Source organism: Colias philodice, chromosome 13, assembly GCF_061535455.1.
Source record: "Colias philodice isolate Cphi_HAF_F1 chromosome 13, ilColPhil1 Martin Lab GWU primary, whole genome shotgun sequence".
Lineage (NCBI taxonomy): Eukaryota > Metazoa > Arthropoda > Insecta > Lepidoptera > Pieridae > Colias > Colias philodice.
The window spans coordinates 2,953,576-2,971,552 of record NC_143098.1 but is presented as its reverse complement, the minus strand read 5'-3'; the positions used below and the strand labels follow the sequence as shown (position 1 = coordinate 2,971,552).

Below are 17,977 nucleotides of genomic sequence, written 5' to 3'. Positions count from 1 at the left end.
GCAAAAATAGAGAACATGAACGAGAAGCAGAGTTGCATTTATCAAAATTAGATTAGTTTTTGTAGGTAATTATTTTTAAATAAGGGTTAAGGGGATATTCTTATTAAGTACATATATCAATCTTTTACTTTTTTATTTTCAATGGCAACTTTTTTTAATCCTACTTGAGTTAATTCATATACTGAAAAATAAAACACCAAAATTAAAAAATAACATTTATTCACAAGCCGAAAACATCGGCAGTCACATTCAAATCGAGAACTTCATTTTCCAGAAGCTTCTTTAACTTTTTCTCTTTAATTTTTTCATAATTGGCCTTGCACAATTGTTCAGGTTTGGGTGCTGATATTTTGGGCATTTCTTCATCATCACTAGAGTCTTGGTCTACTTCCATAGCTGATGTTTGTTCATCAATTTCTTCTACTTCTTGACATCCAGATATCAGTTCTAGGAATGACGTACTTAGTGACGTCACCGGCGGCACCATGTATGCCGATGATGATAGAAACTGTAATGGAGTGTTAGGATATCAGTAGAAAGTTTTCAGTTTAAAATCAAATAACCTTGAATAGATAAAAAAAAAAACTCTGTCATGGCAAATAAAATATTATAAACAACCATTTTACCTTCAATCTATGTTTTTATGATTGTAATCTCAAACAGGTATAACAACAATTTAAACTTGTTAAATATGTTTAAGTTGCTTGAGCATTTTATGAAGATTATTTAACATGTTAATGAAATGGATTAGGAGACATAGAAAAATCTAAATTATGCACTAAAAATTGTTTTCTGCTTTGTTTCGAAAGTGCGCGTCCGACAAGGGGTGGATTTTAGTTTGTGATTATGTATAAAATATTAATGCAAAAAGTTTTGATGCGAAAATACACAGTATAAATTATTCAAAATTACCAAACATAACAAAAATAATTTGATCAATAAAAAAACCACTCAGAAAAAATTAAAAAAGAGTGTGTGCCAAGCACACGTGTCAGAAGTGAAACTTCTTTGGCAAGATTCAAAGATACCAATATCGTTGCGTTACTCCATGACGTGACGGTATTGCCATGACGCGACCTTGAAATTTAACTCTCAACGCGCCTAAAGAAGTTCCACTTCAATAACATCACTTTTAAATTGAGACAGTATTTGCATTTTGCACGCTTTAGACTAAGCAAAACATGATGAACAATCGAAATATTTTGACATCTCTATATACCATGTTTTAAGCAAATAAATATTATTTATTTATTTATTTATAACTTACCAGCGACGTAGCCTTATGTCCCAGCGACTCTTGGTTCATTTGCTGAATCTCAGCAACCGCTGATGACGTCACTTCCGTCACTTGCTGTTCAGCCAATAGCGTGCTGAACTTTGACGTTGGTAGATTCCTGTGTGTTATCGCTTCTAGTTGCTTCTTTGACGAGCGTTCTGGCTCTAGACTGTATAACTCCTGCAAGAAGATTGAATTTTATGACTACCCTCAAAATACAAAAAAAGACGTGTGGCACTCGGGGATTGCCGCGGTAAAGCTATTGCATGCTATGCCTTCAAGCCACACCTCCGAACCCGTCGGAGTGGGGAGCGTGAGGTTTTTTCGTTACGGAATTTCTCGATTCGGTCCCCACGCTCAAGGCCCGCGATAGAAGCTATGCAATAGCTTAACAACCTATATTTATATTGCAAAGTATATCTTCTACAGTTAACAATTTAGAAAAAATAAGTATTGTGAATAGATCTGAGAATAAAAAGTATTTCGTATGCTGTATCATAAAATTACCACACTTTAAGGAGTTCTGTGTAATCAATCTTGTTGAATCTGCTATTTAATTCAATGACTAGCGCTTTCATTGAATAACAACGTTTAATTGAATGACTAAAGGATAACTCGTCAAGTTGTTGTATGTAACGTTCTACGTCTTACCTGAACGTCATTTAGCATAGTATGAATGAATGAATGAATGAAAATTCTTTATTGCTTGTACAAATACAGATGCAAAAGCACACAACACATAATATAAAACAAGCAAAAGGCGACCTTATCGCTAGGCAGCGATCTCTGCCAGGATAGTAGTTTGTTTCGATAAGGTAATGAAATAGCAGATTCAACCAGATGACGGCGACATATATACATAATCTTGTTCCGTATATTGAATCACATACATCAAAAGCGTCCAAAATACACATTAAAAAATTGGTTGTCTGTAAAGTCGGTTTACTGACAATAGTTGAACGTGACAACGTCCGATTGTGCTTCTTTGTCGCTCGTTCCCCGCTCTCGCTTGCACTTCAAGCCTTACATGGAACGCCTCAGAGCGAGGTAACGCCGCATGAGTCATGTTTTTTCGTGCGTGCAGCCGGCTCTATCGAATTATAAGACGTTGTCACGTCAAAAAATAACATAGACTCACAGAATTATTCCTCATCAAATAAACAGTGACATCTGTGCGTGTCGTGTTTCCGAACGCACATTGTCTGATGACACCTTCCTCTGGGTTCAGTATACGCTTGCGAGATAGTATTGGCGTTGAATCGTGCGGTGTGAACACGAACACTGTGAGGAAAATCATTATAGAATTATTATTAGGTAATTTGAAGTTTAAAAGTTATTATTATTTAGACATGTTTGAATTACTAGATGACCACCCGCGGCTTCGCCCGCGTTTTTAAAGAAAAACCCGCATAGTTCCCGATCTTGTGGGATTTCTGGGATAAAAAGCAGCATAGCCTATGTCTTATTCTGGGTAGTATTTAAATAATGTAAAATTAAGAATAAAAATGTCCTCCTTGCGTAATTCAAATATCTAATCATTTATAAGTTTTTCTTTATGTATTAAATCTATTAGCAGCAAATTTATGTGCAATTCTATAGTTTAATGGTATTTTCATTCAATATCAAGATCAACATCGACATTATTAAGCGCAAAAGAATAATAAAAACCCTTACGATCATTATCCTGATTGACAACCATCATCCTGTTAGAGAAAGGATCGGCCACAAGGCACGTGGGACTGTTCTGTACCATCCACTTCATTGTTAGAGACAATAGACTCCATACAGCCAAACAGTAGTCTGTCGTGCATACTAACTGAAATATTAAAATTTACATGTAAAAAATGATGTTCAAGGAAAATAATAACATAAAAATGCAGAGTTATTCTATCAATTCTTTCAAATAGTTTTTATACCCAGATTCCTAATGTAATGTAATATATTAGTTTACGCCACATAACTATATGTTACGTATAGATACTTAAATTAGCATTATATAATTTCTAAATATTATGCATTTAAAATCTGATCATTTTAAAACGAAATAGAAAAAATAATTTGAAAATGTTGAAAATCCTTACATAGTGTGCCGCGTCCATATTTCCGAACTGAACTTCTCTCCCTTTCGGCCGTAAAGCAGGGTGGGATAACGTCGTCCTCAGGTTACACAAATGAGAATCCCATAATGTCAATTTACTCCCAAACCAGGCCGCTATCAACGACCCATCCTGTGATACAGCCACACCCCCCATAGCATTCTCCCCCTTATAACAACCCTTTTCCACCATCCTATCATTTACTTTCGTTTTATGTATATTCCACACTTTTTGCACAATATCATTCTCAATTCGGTCTTGGCTTAAATATGGCCGTTCAGTCACTGTACCGATACCCAGAATATCTCCATGTTTGAACTCATTTAGAGCAGGATTAGCTAAATAATGCGCGATACCGGACGAATAATAGCACGCGGTGAGACAGAGCCACCTATTCTTCCCTTTTTCCTTGGCAAATTTCCATATCCTGAACTTCTGATCGTTGCCAGCTGTTACGCAAAAATCGCCCCTTTTGTTGAGTGCAATAGAGACTACGTCGCAGCCGCCGTGGGAGAGATTAACACAAGTATTGAGTTTGAAGGCAGAAGCTGAATTGTAGTGTGTGGACCAGAACTTGAGTTTTTCTTCAGGGTAATTGGTACCGTCATATCTGTATTCGGAGGTGACGAGCCAGAAACCATTTGCACTTATAGCGGCGCATGTCACTTCTGTTTCTACTGGCAAAATGTTATAACGCTCGCTCGGTATGTGGTTCACTTCTGTAATGTCAATCTGTAACCAATGAAAAGGTATAAAAATATCTGAGAATAAACATCCATCAATATTTCTGTAGGCGTATTGAGATCTTTGTTGATTTATTATATTTTACTAGAGTTATTTTAGTTAGTCTTATGAATGGCGTTATGACACAGGCTTTAGTTTCCCCAAATATATAAACTGTATTATTTTAAAACTTTTTTCAATAAAGATTTTTCATTTTCATTTTCATTCATGAACATGAATATGCCATAGTAAGTCTACAAATATAAAATAAAAAACTACTTACATTATATAAAACCTTATCCGTAGTAGTGGAATACAGTTGCAAATACCCGGTTCTGCCTGGCACTATGAGCGAGGACAGTTTCTTGTGATACACAAGGGAGGAACCGAGTGAGCGAGTGACTGATGACAAACCACCACACTCTAGGATGGTTGTGGTTACATGTAACTGCATGTTCGCTATCACCACAGCTGTGGAGAATCGATTATTTAGTAATGCGATAAATATAAATAACCATAGAGATCTAGAGAGATGCCAATCGCTTGCGCTGAGAACGAAACCGTGTCTCATTACAAATTTACGCACACAACTGCAGTAAACAAAATCAAAACAATACTTCGCGTTGTGTGCGTGTCATCACACAAAAATATGAGAGCGACTATTCGTTCGCACACTAGATTGTAAGTGACGTACGTATACAGCACCACTACAGTTTGTTCTTTTTTTGGGCATATTGCTGCGACACCGGCCCCGCCCCCTAACCATATCTCCCTTAAGTTTCTGTGATCTGTGTAAATTACATTATTTCTGATGAACAATCTTCTAGTTATTAGCGTAGTAGTAGCGAGTAACTAATAAAACTAGAGAAAATAAAAAGTAAACAAATTTGCAACATACTTTCTAATATAAAAATGTTTGAATATTATTTAATATTTATGATACAATTTTCTTTAACTATTAAACTATAACTATTTCATCAAATAACAAAGTACCAGCTCTACCTGACAAGACATGTCTACTGCTCAACAAGAAAGAAAAGTATGTAGAACAAAATTAATTAAAATGAAAATGGGAACCGAAATGATAGCTACTTTAAAAAACTCACAATTATTTGACAAAGTGATGGCAACATGATCATTGCTTGTTGTTATGTATCTGATGAACCCTGGGAGACGGGGGATAAATTTCTTTTCATTTGCTCTCTGCGCCAGGCTTCCGATGGTCCACTTGACTAATACTTTTTCCATTCCACCAGTGAGAATATAACTACCTGCGAAAAAATCGCGAAACATTCTGTTTTAATAGGAGATTTGAAAAATGTAATTTAAATTTTTAAATAAGTAAAGTGTTGTGACATTATACCTTTAAAAGCTTGAGCTACTATTACAATACGGAAATATATATAGGTAAATAATATTAAACTAATTTGATGAGTTGTACTTTGTTTTATTTTCATTTAACATTTCCAATCAACATTAACACAATAATATAAAATTACATAGTAATTTCATATATAAAATCACCCATACAAATAGAAACATGATACGCACCTACTTTAGAGAAATGTACGGCATATAGTGGCAAAGCGTGCCAATGCAGCACCTCACTACCCACATTGATGTATTCACAAACATTGCCTCGATACACTATCGTCCTGCCGAGCGTGTCGGTGGCAGCGATCGCACCACCTTTAGTCATGGATACAGCTAGCAACCTGTACTTTGCTCGCACTCTGAAAGGATTATAGAATGTGTTATTTATATAATACTAGCTTTCCGCCCGCGTTTTCAAGAAAAAACCCGTTCCCGTAGGATTGGATTTCCAGGATAAAACCTATCCATGTCCTTTCTCGGGAATCAAAATATCTCTATACCAAATTTCATAAAAATTGGTTCAGTAGTTAAGGCGTGATTGAGTAACAGACAGACAGACAAGAGTTACTTTCGCATTTATAATATTAGTAAGTATGGATTTGTGTTGAGTTTATTGCTGTAGTTAGATAAACATAAGTACAGTTTTCTAAGAGAAATTGTATCCAAAGAAAGATTGTGCAAGTCATTTTTTATATCAAATAAATTATGTTATTTTTTCTATACAGTATATATAAGAAAACAAAAATAATCCACCAACAATTAAATTAGATGGGTTTTGATTAATTGGTAACATGTGACTTTTAATTATTAGATTAAATGGTACAAATTAATGATAATGCTGTACCATTTTGGGGGTCATCAATTATTTTTTAGTTCATAAATTAGCACATTAATATACTCCTAACAACAATAAATACTTACAATGTATTCTTATCCGGTCGAACAAGGTTCTGTACATGCATCTTACAGTACCCACTAACAATGGCTGCAATAGGTTCACCGTAATACATTCCGATGGAAACAGACAGTATATCACTCTTCGGCACTTTTGTATCCACATACTCTATGTTTAGAGCTCCCGTTTTGTAATTATATAATCCCATGTGCAGTAAACCTTTCATGGGGTGTGCAGTTAGTAATAAACAATCCGTTTCGTTTATTATATTGAACGAACGAACTTGATTGTTGTATGGTATTTTTAGTTTCTGAAATATAAAAAAACAAACCTTTACTAAAAAAGCATTTAAAAAGCTAAGCTATTTAACCATATAAACCATAAATTGAGATTTTTGTAGTTATTTAAGAATGTAACAGATAGTTTACAAAAAGTGTAGTGCCTACAATAGATTTTAACAGTCATAGACGAATAGACAGTGAAATATAATTATTTTAATCTACTCAATTCTTGACTTTCTTGCAAATTGTGTTTAAGATGCACCATGATTATTTTATACAAATAACTAGACCACTTACAATTTCCCTAAGAACTGCTCCATTTTCCCAAGTCCAAGTTGTAAGGAGGCCATTATTAGAACAACCATACAGGTTGTAATTCTGATGTTCAGGAAACTCCGCACTAATGATAGAACTCACAGGAGTCTCAGTTTCAAGTGAGCGGACCCAATCGCCAGTATGAATGTTATATACGCGTAATGTGTTTTCCACGATGATAACAAGTGATCTGTAGATGAATATTCAAAATATTATTTATTTTATTATGCCAAAAAGATAATTGTTTGGAGTATCTCAATTTATCAAATTGACAGTATTTTTTTTAAATTAAATAGCTTGGTATGCTTTAAAATAAACGTATAATAGGAAACAAATATGAAATACATACTCTCCATCGGGGGAAAACACAGGTCGGCGCTCTATTATACTTCTCCCAGATTTTCGACTGAGTACATAGTTCTTGGGCTCATTTAGACTTTCTGGTACTTTAACAACCATGTTGATATTGCAATTACAAGCGACTTGGCATAAATTCGATTGATAGCAAATATTTTTAAATACAATTATGTTGTCCACATGATCTAACCTCTAAATTTGTGCACTTGTAAACATTACAACTGTCAAAATATCAATATTGTCATTTGTCAATTGGACAGCATGTACTTTAATATGACTTTAATGCTACGGCCGCCTTTCCATCTGCAAGAAAACTTCCACGAGAAATGTCCGACCAAGAAGCTTATATCTAATACACTGGAGATTGCACTATGACCATTAAATTGTAACAAGAAAATATGACGTTGAATGAAGCCTGTATGTTTTTTTATCCCTTTCACACCTAACGCCGGTAATGCCGGTTATTCATATTCGCTCGAAAACGCAAACGATATAAATTTGTAATTTTTTCCATATAATATTACGCAAACGTGCATACATTGTACGAATGTTTGTGCGCCAGTGTCGCTCAATAAACAATACAACTTACTCCGAGATGGCGCTTTAAATTTAATGTGCCTCTAGTCTTTTTTAATTTGTAGATCGTAGCTTCTAAATTTGTACAAAGACTGTTAATAAAAATGACTGTTATAAATTTTTTTTAAATATTTACTAGAATCTTGCATCTTCTTTCCGATTCATTTAATTTGAGGTAAGTATTTATTTTGCTATGAGTAAGAGCGTTTTCACATTATCCGATCCGATATCGGATATCGGAAGCCGATAGCCGATATCCGATATCGGAGGGAAGTAAAATGTATGAAATATGTGCCTGTCTTTCACATTGTCCGATCCGATATCGGATATCGGAGCCGACACCGATATTCCCAGTGGCTATCGGACGATAATGTTCAGTGTTGCCAACTCAATTTTCGAAAAGGCAGTATACCAACAGAAAAAAAGCACTAGTTTGTGTATTTTCAGTCTTATAGGGCGCTCAATCTTTAAAAAATTCTTTGCTTTTAACCTAAAACCCTTTCTATTAAAAGAAACCTTTTTTTATTAAGAAAACACACATTTAAGTATTTATAGGCATTTAAAATACGATTTATACGGCAGGTATTTTTATTTGCCGTATTAAAATATACGGCAATTGGCTGAACTGAAGTAAACAAAAATATATTGCGTTCTTAAATTCAAATATCTATCTTCGAAAACATTAGTGTCTATCATCTTTATTTAATCTCATTCTGCCTCGCGGCAGGAGGAGGACCTACTCGGATGTTGGTTGTGCTGTTTATTGTATTGTTGTCATTGAGTGCTTTGTTTTTAACCGACTTAAAAAAAAGGAGGAGATTTCACACCGATTTAATTTTTATTTTGAATTTACAACAAAGAATACAAAGTTTGAAAACTCTTAATTCTAAAATAATTGTTTATGAGAATAAAATAATTTATGTATTACTTACAGGAAATTACAACAATCATATTACAAAAATATTTGAACGAGTGACAATATTATTTTAGGATATTACAATGTAAGTAAAAAGAAAAAGAAAAGAAAATGTGAACAAACATTGTATCACTTAATAAATTTATCATAGGTATGAACTTTTATAAATGTATGTAGTTAAAAAATGACTAAATGACTAGGTACGTCTTGCTAAAAATACATTTAATAGATTTTGAAAGGTATTTACTAATATGTATTACTAAAACTATTAACTAATACTAGGTTGTAGTAGGTATTGATATAAATTTATTTAATTTATAATGTGTTAACATATTAGTATATTATGTTATACAAATGACCGATATCAAAACTATTGTAAATAGCACATCTTAATAATATGCAGTAATTTGTTATATCAAATCTTTTTTTACATTTTACTTTTCTTTTTTGAAGTTGTTTTTCTATACGTAGTTATTTTTAATGTACATGTACAACTATGATTTAACATTTGATTTTTTTTAATTATACCTTTTTTTATCAACAGGCAATTTAGTTTAGTCTTCTCTAAAAATTTCTGGCAACACTCATGATGATTTTTATCGGACAATGTGAAAGGGCAAATTGTATCCGATATCGGATATCGGCTATCGGCGTCCGATATCCGATATCGGATCGGATAATGTGAAAACGCTCTAACCTCAGAGGAATAAACCTATAGAGTTCTTATATTGAGACAGAACAAAATACATATTTTCTAATCTACTTACTCTTAGTCAATAACAGCATAAGTCAGATTGAGATAGCGATAGAGTATCTGCACTGTCTTCAAACGTAGCGCGCCGGCTAAGTTTTGTTTGCCTTCCAGCTGGAGGTCTCGGTGCGTCAAGTGTTTTTAACGAAATATTAAGAAAATATAAAGTGTTTAGTGTTTCTTTTTATTTGTCAGTGTGCTAAAATGACTATTGTATGTTTAGCTACCGGCTATTACTAGTCGAATGGGAGTTTTGGATGAAAACAATGAAGAAATATCTTTCCATCGGTAAGTGATTTTCAGCAAATTGATAAATGTTCTAACCCTATTTGAAGGTTTTATCAAGCGCTTTTTTATAAGTTTATGTTGTAACTGTAACATTTACCCACTTTATGGGGTTGTGGAATACAAAAGAATTAAATAATTTTTAATAAATGTCACAATATTATCACGTTTGGCATTTTGTTTACCACCGTAGTGTTGTAACACATCTAGCGTATATTATCGATTTATGACAAAAAATCTATTTCATATTAACGTTGATTTATTTATTTTGTTTCTTATATCAGATTTATATGTAGTTGTTGTAGCAAATAATAGATGTAAATTTTCTACAGCAGGAAAATAAAAAATACCACGTGGTTGTTTTATTTGACTTATCTGTTTAGTTTGTTGTTTCTCTTTTAGATTATTAATAAATTCATTTTGTTTTAGATTTCCAGAGCTAAATAAAAAATGGGTATAAAACATGAGACGTGTAGATTGGACGCCGTCGAAATTTGCTAGGTTGTGTTCACTGCATTTCGAGCCTGCGTGTTATCAAGATGGATACTCTAGAAGAATTGTGCAATCTTACGCTTACGTTTTTTTTTGTTCCTTTAGATAATAAATACATTTGTGTGTGAGTGAATTTTTATTTGGAATTTTTTTTACACATTTAGGTACTTTAAATGTGTAACTATGTGAAAATTAAACGGTTGATTAAATGACAGTTCTCATAGATGAGAAACTACTATTGAAATACATACTTAATATACATGCGTTTTCAAAGAAAAACCCGCATAGTTCCCATTCCTGTGGGATTTACGGGATCAAAAGTAATTTTTCCAAATTTCATTGTAATCGGTTTAGTAGTATTCGCGTGAAAGAGTAACAAACATCCATCCTCACAAACTTTCGCTTTATTAGTAGGATGTAAGGAAAATGTTTTCTTTAAGACTGTCCTTTTATGAACTTGTTAAAATTCATGCTGACTGTGCCTTTCTCCTCACTCCTTTAACTTTATTGATCTTTATTTTAAATTAGTTACATTTCAAGTTTTAAAATTTATTTTAAAATATACTAGCTTTCCGCCCGCGTTTTTAAAGAAAATCCCGCACAGTTCCCGTTCACGTGGGATTTCCGGTATAAAACCTATCCTATGTGTGTATGTACAAAATTTCATTGTAATCGGTTCAGCAGTGAAAGAGAAAGTTATCCATTCTCGCATAATTTCGCATTTATTATATTCGTAGGATTAAACAAATAATGTATTCAACTGAAATTTATGATTCATTTTGTTTTTTTTTTATTATTTATTATTTCACGAAACCGTAAATGCAAAATGCATTCACGATTTTATCGATGGAAGCACATCCCATCACTATCACCTTCTATCTATCTAAATACGTACCTATAGTAAAAATGGTGCCATGACTATGTTGAAACGTAGCTTGTAGTCTATAGCTATCTCATTCTTTCATACGACGTTTTCTTTAGATAGAGAGAAACAAATATATGTAAATTGTATACGCTCGATACAAGTACTCTATAGGTTTATTCCTCTGAGGCTCTAACACTGTGGAAGTCGCTTGACACATCACACAGTTGACATTTAACACTTTATTTGATTTTGGCTGTCAATCGCATGTGTTTTTGTTAAAAACAACGTGTTATTATTTCGGTGTATAAAATTATTAAAACATTTCATTAATATCTCTTTCCATTAGAACCAGTTATCTAAATTGACATCGTTAAATATTTTTAGATAGTTGTGTTGTGGTTAGTTTTATCTCAACAAAGATTATGGCGGGTGAAACAGAAGAGGCCGCCCAAATCCAAGTTCGATTTATTACTAAACAAGAACAGTAAGTACACACTTTTCCTCTTATAATATTCACGTAAGATAAGTTTTAATTGATTTCTAATATATCATATTCTTTCAGGTATGCGATCCCTGATATTCCAATAGCTATACAGACCAATGTTCAAACATCAGACTTGAGTACTTTAGTGAATGGTTTACTGAAAGAATCCAACTCAGCAGTACAGAAAGCGATAGATTTTGATTTTCTAATATCTGGAGAACTACTACGCACGTCTGTTTCGGAACATCTTCAAGAGAGAAGTGTTTCAACGGAGGAAACTTTAGAAATAGAATATATAGAACGGTTTCCTGCGCCAAGTCCTCAGGATTGCTTGATGCACGATGATTGGGTGTCAGCTGTTGATACACATGGAAATTGGTAAGTAGAAGTTGTTTTAGACAAATAAGAGTAGTGTGATGGTTATTTCTGTGTTTCTTTATACTTAATCATTTATCATTTATTAATATTATGTTCTTGTAATGTGTTGTCAGTTATGTTACATTGAAGAATTTTACAATTTTTAGCAGTTAGATGTATCACTTTATTTCATGAAAATTTATTCATAGCATTTTATTGCTTAGATCTCTACATATAAAAGTATTTTTAATGTATAGGATCCTCTCCGGAAGCTATGACAACAGCCTCCACATATGGACCTCTAAAGGGCAACACAAGCTTGCTATCCCGGGCCACACATCACCTGTGAAAGCAGTTGCCTGGGTATCATTCAATGGAGATCAGGCAGTTTTTGCGAGGTAAGGAAATATTGTCTTTTGGGAAGTTATTATTTTTATTAAATTAATTATTAGTAGAGATGAAACGGATAGCAGTTTGGCCGGATACCAGATACCGGATATTCGGCCGACCTAGTGGCCAGTTAGCCGAATATCCGGCCGCCGAATATCTGGCGAAACTTAGCCGTTTGCGTAGGCGACGCGCGAGAGATAGGATGAACTCGGTTCGATTTGGGTATTTTCGTTGATGAGTGAAGTTAACAATTGTACAATTTTATTATTGTGTCGATTGCATGCAGGCTTACATGCAGGGCAGACACGTATGTAATAATAAATAATCTAATTGCAATTATTTTAATACCTATCAAGTAAAATAATATCTTGCAAGTTTCGTTACATATTCAATAATTATTGATTTCGGCACAGACATATATTAAGGATTTCGGGGAAATGTGATTCTTGCTAAATAAAGCAAATAATTACTCAGAAGTATGTTTCTTTTATCCAGCTATTTTAATCGCCCGGATGTATATCCGGCCGAATAGTAGCTATCCGGTATTCGGCCGGATAGTATTATTAGTTGTGTATATGTAAGGCGGCCGGATAGGCCGGATACCGGATAGTTACCGGATATCCGTTTCATCTCTAATTATTAGTTCTTAAGTTATTTACTGTTATTAAGTTTCATAAAGACCAATCAAGCTTTGCATGGATTAATAATTTGTTTTAGTTGTTGAAATTTTTTGCTTACTAAATAATTTATGGATAATGTGCTAACCTAAAAAATTATTGAAAAATTTTTTGGTATTAATATAATTATTATGTTTGTAATCTGTATGTAATCATACAGATTATAATGCATTATAATCTGTATAATGCAATAATTCAGTTGTATTGTTGCTAGTTCAATATCTCTTGATGTTAATATAACTAGTATATTCCAGTGGATCCCACGATCAATCGACCATGCTTTGGGTGTGGAATGTGTCCACAAACTCGGTAGACTGTGTGGTCACTTGCCGCGGCCATGATAAGGGGGTGGAGTGTCTTGCTGTGTCCGCAGATGCTAAAAGGTTGGCGACAGGCAGCTGGGACACTAATGTGTGTCTTTGGAGTGCGAGTGAGTGGCAGATTGTTATTTTTTATGTAGTTTGTAAGCATTGTAGGGTTTGAAAAAAATATGAATTTAAAAATATTTATTTATTTATTTATTTATTTAACACTTTATTGTGCAAAAAAAAACAAAATATACATAAAGGTTACAAAAATAAGATTAGAAAGCACAAAGGGCGGCCTTATCACTATGCAGTGATCTCTGCCAGGCAACCACGGGGAGAAAGGCAAAGAAGCGCAAAAAGTTGTCGGACAAAATAAAAACATATTTTTAGAATAGGGTAGAAATAATAAGAGAACACAATAAAATATATACACATTTTATACAGTACATGATATAAATACGTAAAAATGAACAAAAATAAAAAAAATATATAAATAATAATATTACTAATATTACCTAAATAAATATATGAAATACAAATATATCATAAGATACACATACATACATACACATATGCATACTACATAGTAGTAACTATATAAATATTAAATATATATATATATATATATATATATATATATATATATATATAAATAATAATAATAAATAAATATAAATGTCTAAATAGAAGTATACTACATAAACTAATCCGAATTATAGGCAGTTAAGAGGAAATGATTACGGACATGATGTTTAAAAGAGGATAAGGAAGGAGCAAGTCTGATTTTTAAAGGTAGGGAGTTCCATAACTTGACGGCAGAGACAGCAAAAGAACCCGCATAAAAATTGGTGCGATGAGAGGGAATACACAAAATAAGTTTGTCAGCTGATCGAAGAGAGTAGTTTTCGCAGTGTTGAAAAATGAAGTTATTCTTAAGGTAGGAAGGAGTGGAAGGATCGAAAAGGATACGGTATAGTAATTGAAGACAGTGGAGATGATGTCGGAGGCGAATAGGGAGCCACTTGAGGCGTCTGCGATAGAAAGAGACATGGTCGAATTTGCGAAGGCCGAATACAAATCGAATTAAAAGATTTTGCAGACGCTCAGGTTTCTCCATATTCTCAACCGTAAGGTCAGGAAAACACACATCCGCATAGTCGAGGATAGGGAAGAGAAGGGATTGAGCTAACATAATTTTTGTTGGAATAGGCAAAAAGTTACGTAGACGCCGAAGAGTACCCGATGCCGCATACACCTTACGACTGATCTCTTGTAGGTGGTGAGACCACGATAGTGTTTGGTCGAGATGAACACCTAGATTTTTAACCACCTTACAATAAGGAATTGTTACTCCACCAAGGCAGACACTGGGTAAGGCGCCCCAGTCAATTTCGGAAACGAGATACGGACTTCCCATGATAATCGCGTGACTCTTTGCAGGATTGATTTTTAGACCGTATTCGTCACTCCAATTGACCAGGGTTGCTAGTTCGGCATTGATATGACGGATAGCACTAGGTAAATTGTTGAGCGAGGCCTGGGTGTAGATTTGTAAGTCGTCAGCGTACAAATGGTAGAGAGAAGTGAGGCGCGAGGTTAAGGAATTTATAAAGATAGAAAAGAGGAGAGGTGACAACACGCCACCCTGCGGCACACCGGCGGAGACAGCAGCCCAAGAAGAGTGGGTGTCACCCATCAGAACACGCTGCCGCCGGCCACGCAGGTAATTACGAAACCAGTCAATCACCGAAGTTGGAATGTTAATCAAACGCAGCAGACTCAGCAGTATGTCAAAGTCGACTGTATTAAAAGCATTGCTGAAGTCTAGAAGAGTAAGAACTGTGAGCTGCTTATTATCCATCCCTGCACGAATGTCGTCTGTTACCTTCACTAGAGCAGTAGCTGTAATTTCAAATTATTGAATATTTAGGTACGATATTAATCCTCAGACCCTGAAGTAAATATGTACAATGAAGATGTATGTAGTGATGTAGTCTTTTAAACAAGTAATTTTGTTGTTAAAAGTTAAAAACGTAAAAAACAAGTAAATTATTAAAAAAACAAAATACCCGACTGCACACTAAAAAAAGAGTGATTGAAATGAATCTAATGATACCGCATACATATTTTTTTAAAGGGAAATTTAGAAAAAATATTATTATGTCTTTATCCCGTGGGACTTTTAGGATAAAATGTATCCTATGACACTCCCGTAATCAAGACAAATCTAACGATACCTCATACATCAAAACCCATCAAGCCGTTTAGGCTACAGGTGGTCACAAAGGAAAAGACATACATACATACTTACATACACTCGAAAAACATTACCCTCCTTCTTTGGCAGTCGGGTAAAAATAAGTCGGTTGGGTTAAAATTCAGTTTATTTAGTGAGAATGAAAACTTATATTTAAATACTTTCAGTGATTATAATTAGGTAAGTATTATAAAAATATATTATATCTATTTATTAATATTTCAGGTCTATCTGATGAAGACAATGTACCATCAAAAAAGAAAAGCAAACCAGAGCAGGGAAGTTCAAGAGTGAGTATAATTTGCAAAATAATTTTTTTTCTACATTTTTTTTTTCAGTTCTTCATTTTTTTTTGGATTCTGAAATTACATATAACAAATATTGTTTTATTTTATTGTAAAAAATATTAATGTGAGATTTTTATTTGGTTTTGAATGTTGCCACCTCTTATAAATGGTAAAAATATATTTTTTTGGTAAATTTATTGTTTTTCACTCCTAGTAACTAATCCTAATTGTTTATGTAGTTTGTAATTGTTGTAGTTTGTAAGCTTTTGTAGGTGTAAGTTAATCAGGATTTGGAAGAAATTTGATTTAAAACAACTTTTTACAGGAACAACTAGCAACACTAAAAGGTCATCGAGAGGCTGTATCTGGTATCAAATGGATAGATTTCAACACAGTGGTGTCTAGTGGGTGGGATCACTTGATCAAAATATGGGATTGTGAACTTGGCGGGATTAAACAAGATATTGCGGGTAGGTTTGCATTTTTATTTTTAAATTTAATTCACTCACGTAATTAAGTTATTGGCAATTCATTAATATGTTACGTCAATGTTATGTTAATGTTATTGCTTTTATTTTTGATCTCCATGTAAAAATTTATAATTTATTATGTGTTGTTGCAGGAAACAAAGCATTCTTTGACCTAGATTGGTCACCACTCAACAACAGCATCATTACAGCTTCAGCCGATAGACATGTTCGCCTCTACGATCCTAGGTCTTCAGGTAAGTTCATATTTTGATACATATTATATGTAAAATGTATGTATAATTCTGCTGCTTCATATGTGTAGGCACTTATATTGTATTGTCAGTTAAGAAACAGACAACAGTTTTTTATTGATTTAAATAAGTTACTTATCGACTCTTCTTGTTAGAAAAGTATAGCAAACTAAGGTTATATAATTCATTTTCATTTTTAAAATTTTTATTTTTGAACCATTAGAATTTTATAAACCTAAATATAAAAAAATGATAATTTTATGTTATATGAAAAATTTGTTCAATATTTTTTTTGATCTAAGTATTTTTAAATGTATTTTCTACTAGCTTTCCACCCGCGGCTTCGCCCGCGCAGTCAAAGAAAAACCCGCATAGTTCCCGTTTCCGTGGGATTTCCGGGATAAAACCTTCTTGTCCTTTCACGGGTATCAAAATATCTCTATACCAAATTTCATGCAAATTGGTTCAGTAGTTAAGGCGTGATTGAGTAACAGACAGACAGACAGAGTTACTTTCGCATTTATAATATTATAGATATATATTATACTGTACATTATAATATTAAATGGTGTGGTACAATAAATGATTAAATAAATAAATAAATAGTATGGATTGTTTACAGAGAGCCTCGTAAAAACAACATACACATCGCACACGGGGTGGGTGCAAGCAGTGCGCTGGTCCACTACAAGCGAAACTATGTTTTTGTCCGCCGGATATGACGGACAAGTGAAACTGTGGGAGACTAGGAGGTATGGTTGCACTTTAATTTTGATCTGCCCTATTACGCCTATTTCGTGTTTATTTCGCCTTGAAATCGGTTCAGATAAAAAAAAATATATACCGTAGTGACACACCCAAGCTATATTGTAATTCAAGCATTCTTGCTATTCTGTGAATGTATAACCTACCTACTTGAGTTTACTTGTTTATTGTACATTAATGTTTTAATATCCTTTTCACATAAAGTTTATAACCTTTCGAGCCAGATAACTATTTCTTAATTTATTCATATTTTTATTTTTCTATTCCAGTCCAAAAACACCTTTATACGATTTGACGGGGCACGAAGATAAAGTGCTATGCTGTAACTGGTCGAACCCAGCTCTACTCGTTAGCGGCTCGTGTGACAACACCCTTAGGATATTTAAGGCGAAGCACGCACTGGCTAGCTAAATGTATGGGAATAAAGGTTATGTGGTAATATGGTTTTTTTATTGAATACTAGGTGTTCTGGTAAACGTTCTGTCTTACTCTTATCACTATGAAAAATAGATATCCATGAGAATCGGTT

General features: G+C 33.7%; 2 protein-coding genes across 2 annotated transcripts; one reads left to right on the top strand and one right to left on the bottom strand.

The window, feature by feature from the left end:
* Nucleotides 1–202: 202 nt before the first annotated feature.
* l(2)05287 (WD repeat-containing protein l(2)05287) lies at nucleotides 203–7,559 on the bottom strand. The gene is made up of 11 exons (XM_089702237.1): nucleotides 7,310–7,559; nucleotides 6,943–7,150; nucleotides 6,391–6,674; nucleotides 5,647–5,828; nucleotides 5,202–5,366; nucleotides 4,379–4,566; nucleotides 3,358–4,104; nucleotides 2,951–3,092; nucleotides 2,415–2,557; nucleotides 1,268–1,456; nucleotides 203–508 (listed from the first exon to the last, which is right to left on the bottom strand). Exons 1-11 carry the CDS (start codon nucleotides 7,417–7,419, stop codon nucleotides 221–223), a joined length of 2,646 nt encoding a protein of 881 aa, XP_089558363.1. The 5' UTR covers nucleotides 7,420–7,559; the 3' UTR covers nucleotides 203–220.
* A 3,880-nt stretch (nucleotides 7,560–11,439) lies between these two features.
* LOC149483245 (ribosome biogenesis protein WDR12 homolog) lies at nucleotides 11,440–17,887 on the top strand. Its single transcript, XM_089702254.1, has 9 exons — nucleotides 11,440–11,686; nucleotides 11,765–12,064; nucleotides 12,301–12,441; nucleotides 13,365–13,540; nucleotides 15,901–15,965; nucleotides 16,288–16,432; nucleotides 16,585–16,686; nucleotides 17,306–17,435; nucleotides 17,718–17,887. The coding sequence occupies exons 1-9, from the start codon at nucleotides 11,625–11,627 to the stop codon at nucleotides 17,857–17,859; spliced, it is 1,263 nt and encodes a 420-aa protein (XP_089558380.1). The 5' UTR covers nucleotides 11,440–11,624; the 3' UTR covers nucleotides 17,860–17,887.
* Nucleotides 17,888–17,977: the final 90 nt, after the last annotated feature.

Excerpts from the sequence above, each read along its gene's own strand:
- LOC149483245 (XM_089702254.1), top strand. The coding sequence starts at position 11,625 with ATGGCGGGTGAAACAGAAGAGGCCGCCCAAATCCAAGTTCGATTTATT. Across the intron at positions 11,687-11,764 it reads TTTATTACTAAACAAGAACA|GTATGCGATCCCTGATATTC; the intron begins GTAAGTACACAC and ends ATATTCTTTCAG. Across the intron at positions 12,442-13,364 it reads GATCAGGCAGTTTTTGCGAG|TGGATCCCACGATCAATCGA; the intron begins GTAAGGAAATAT and ends AGTATATTCCAG.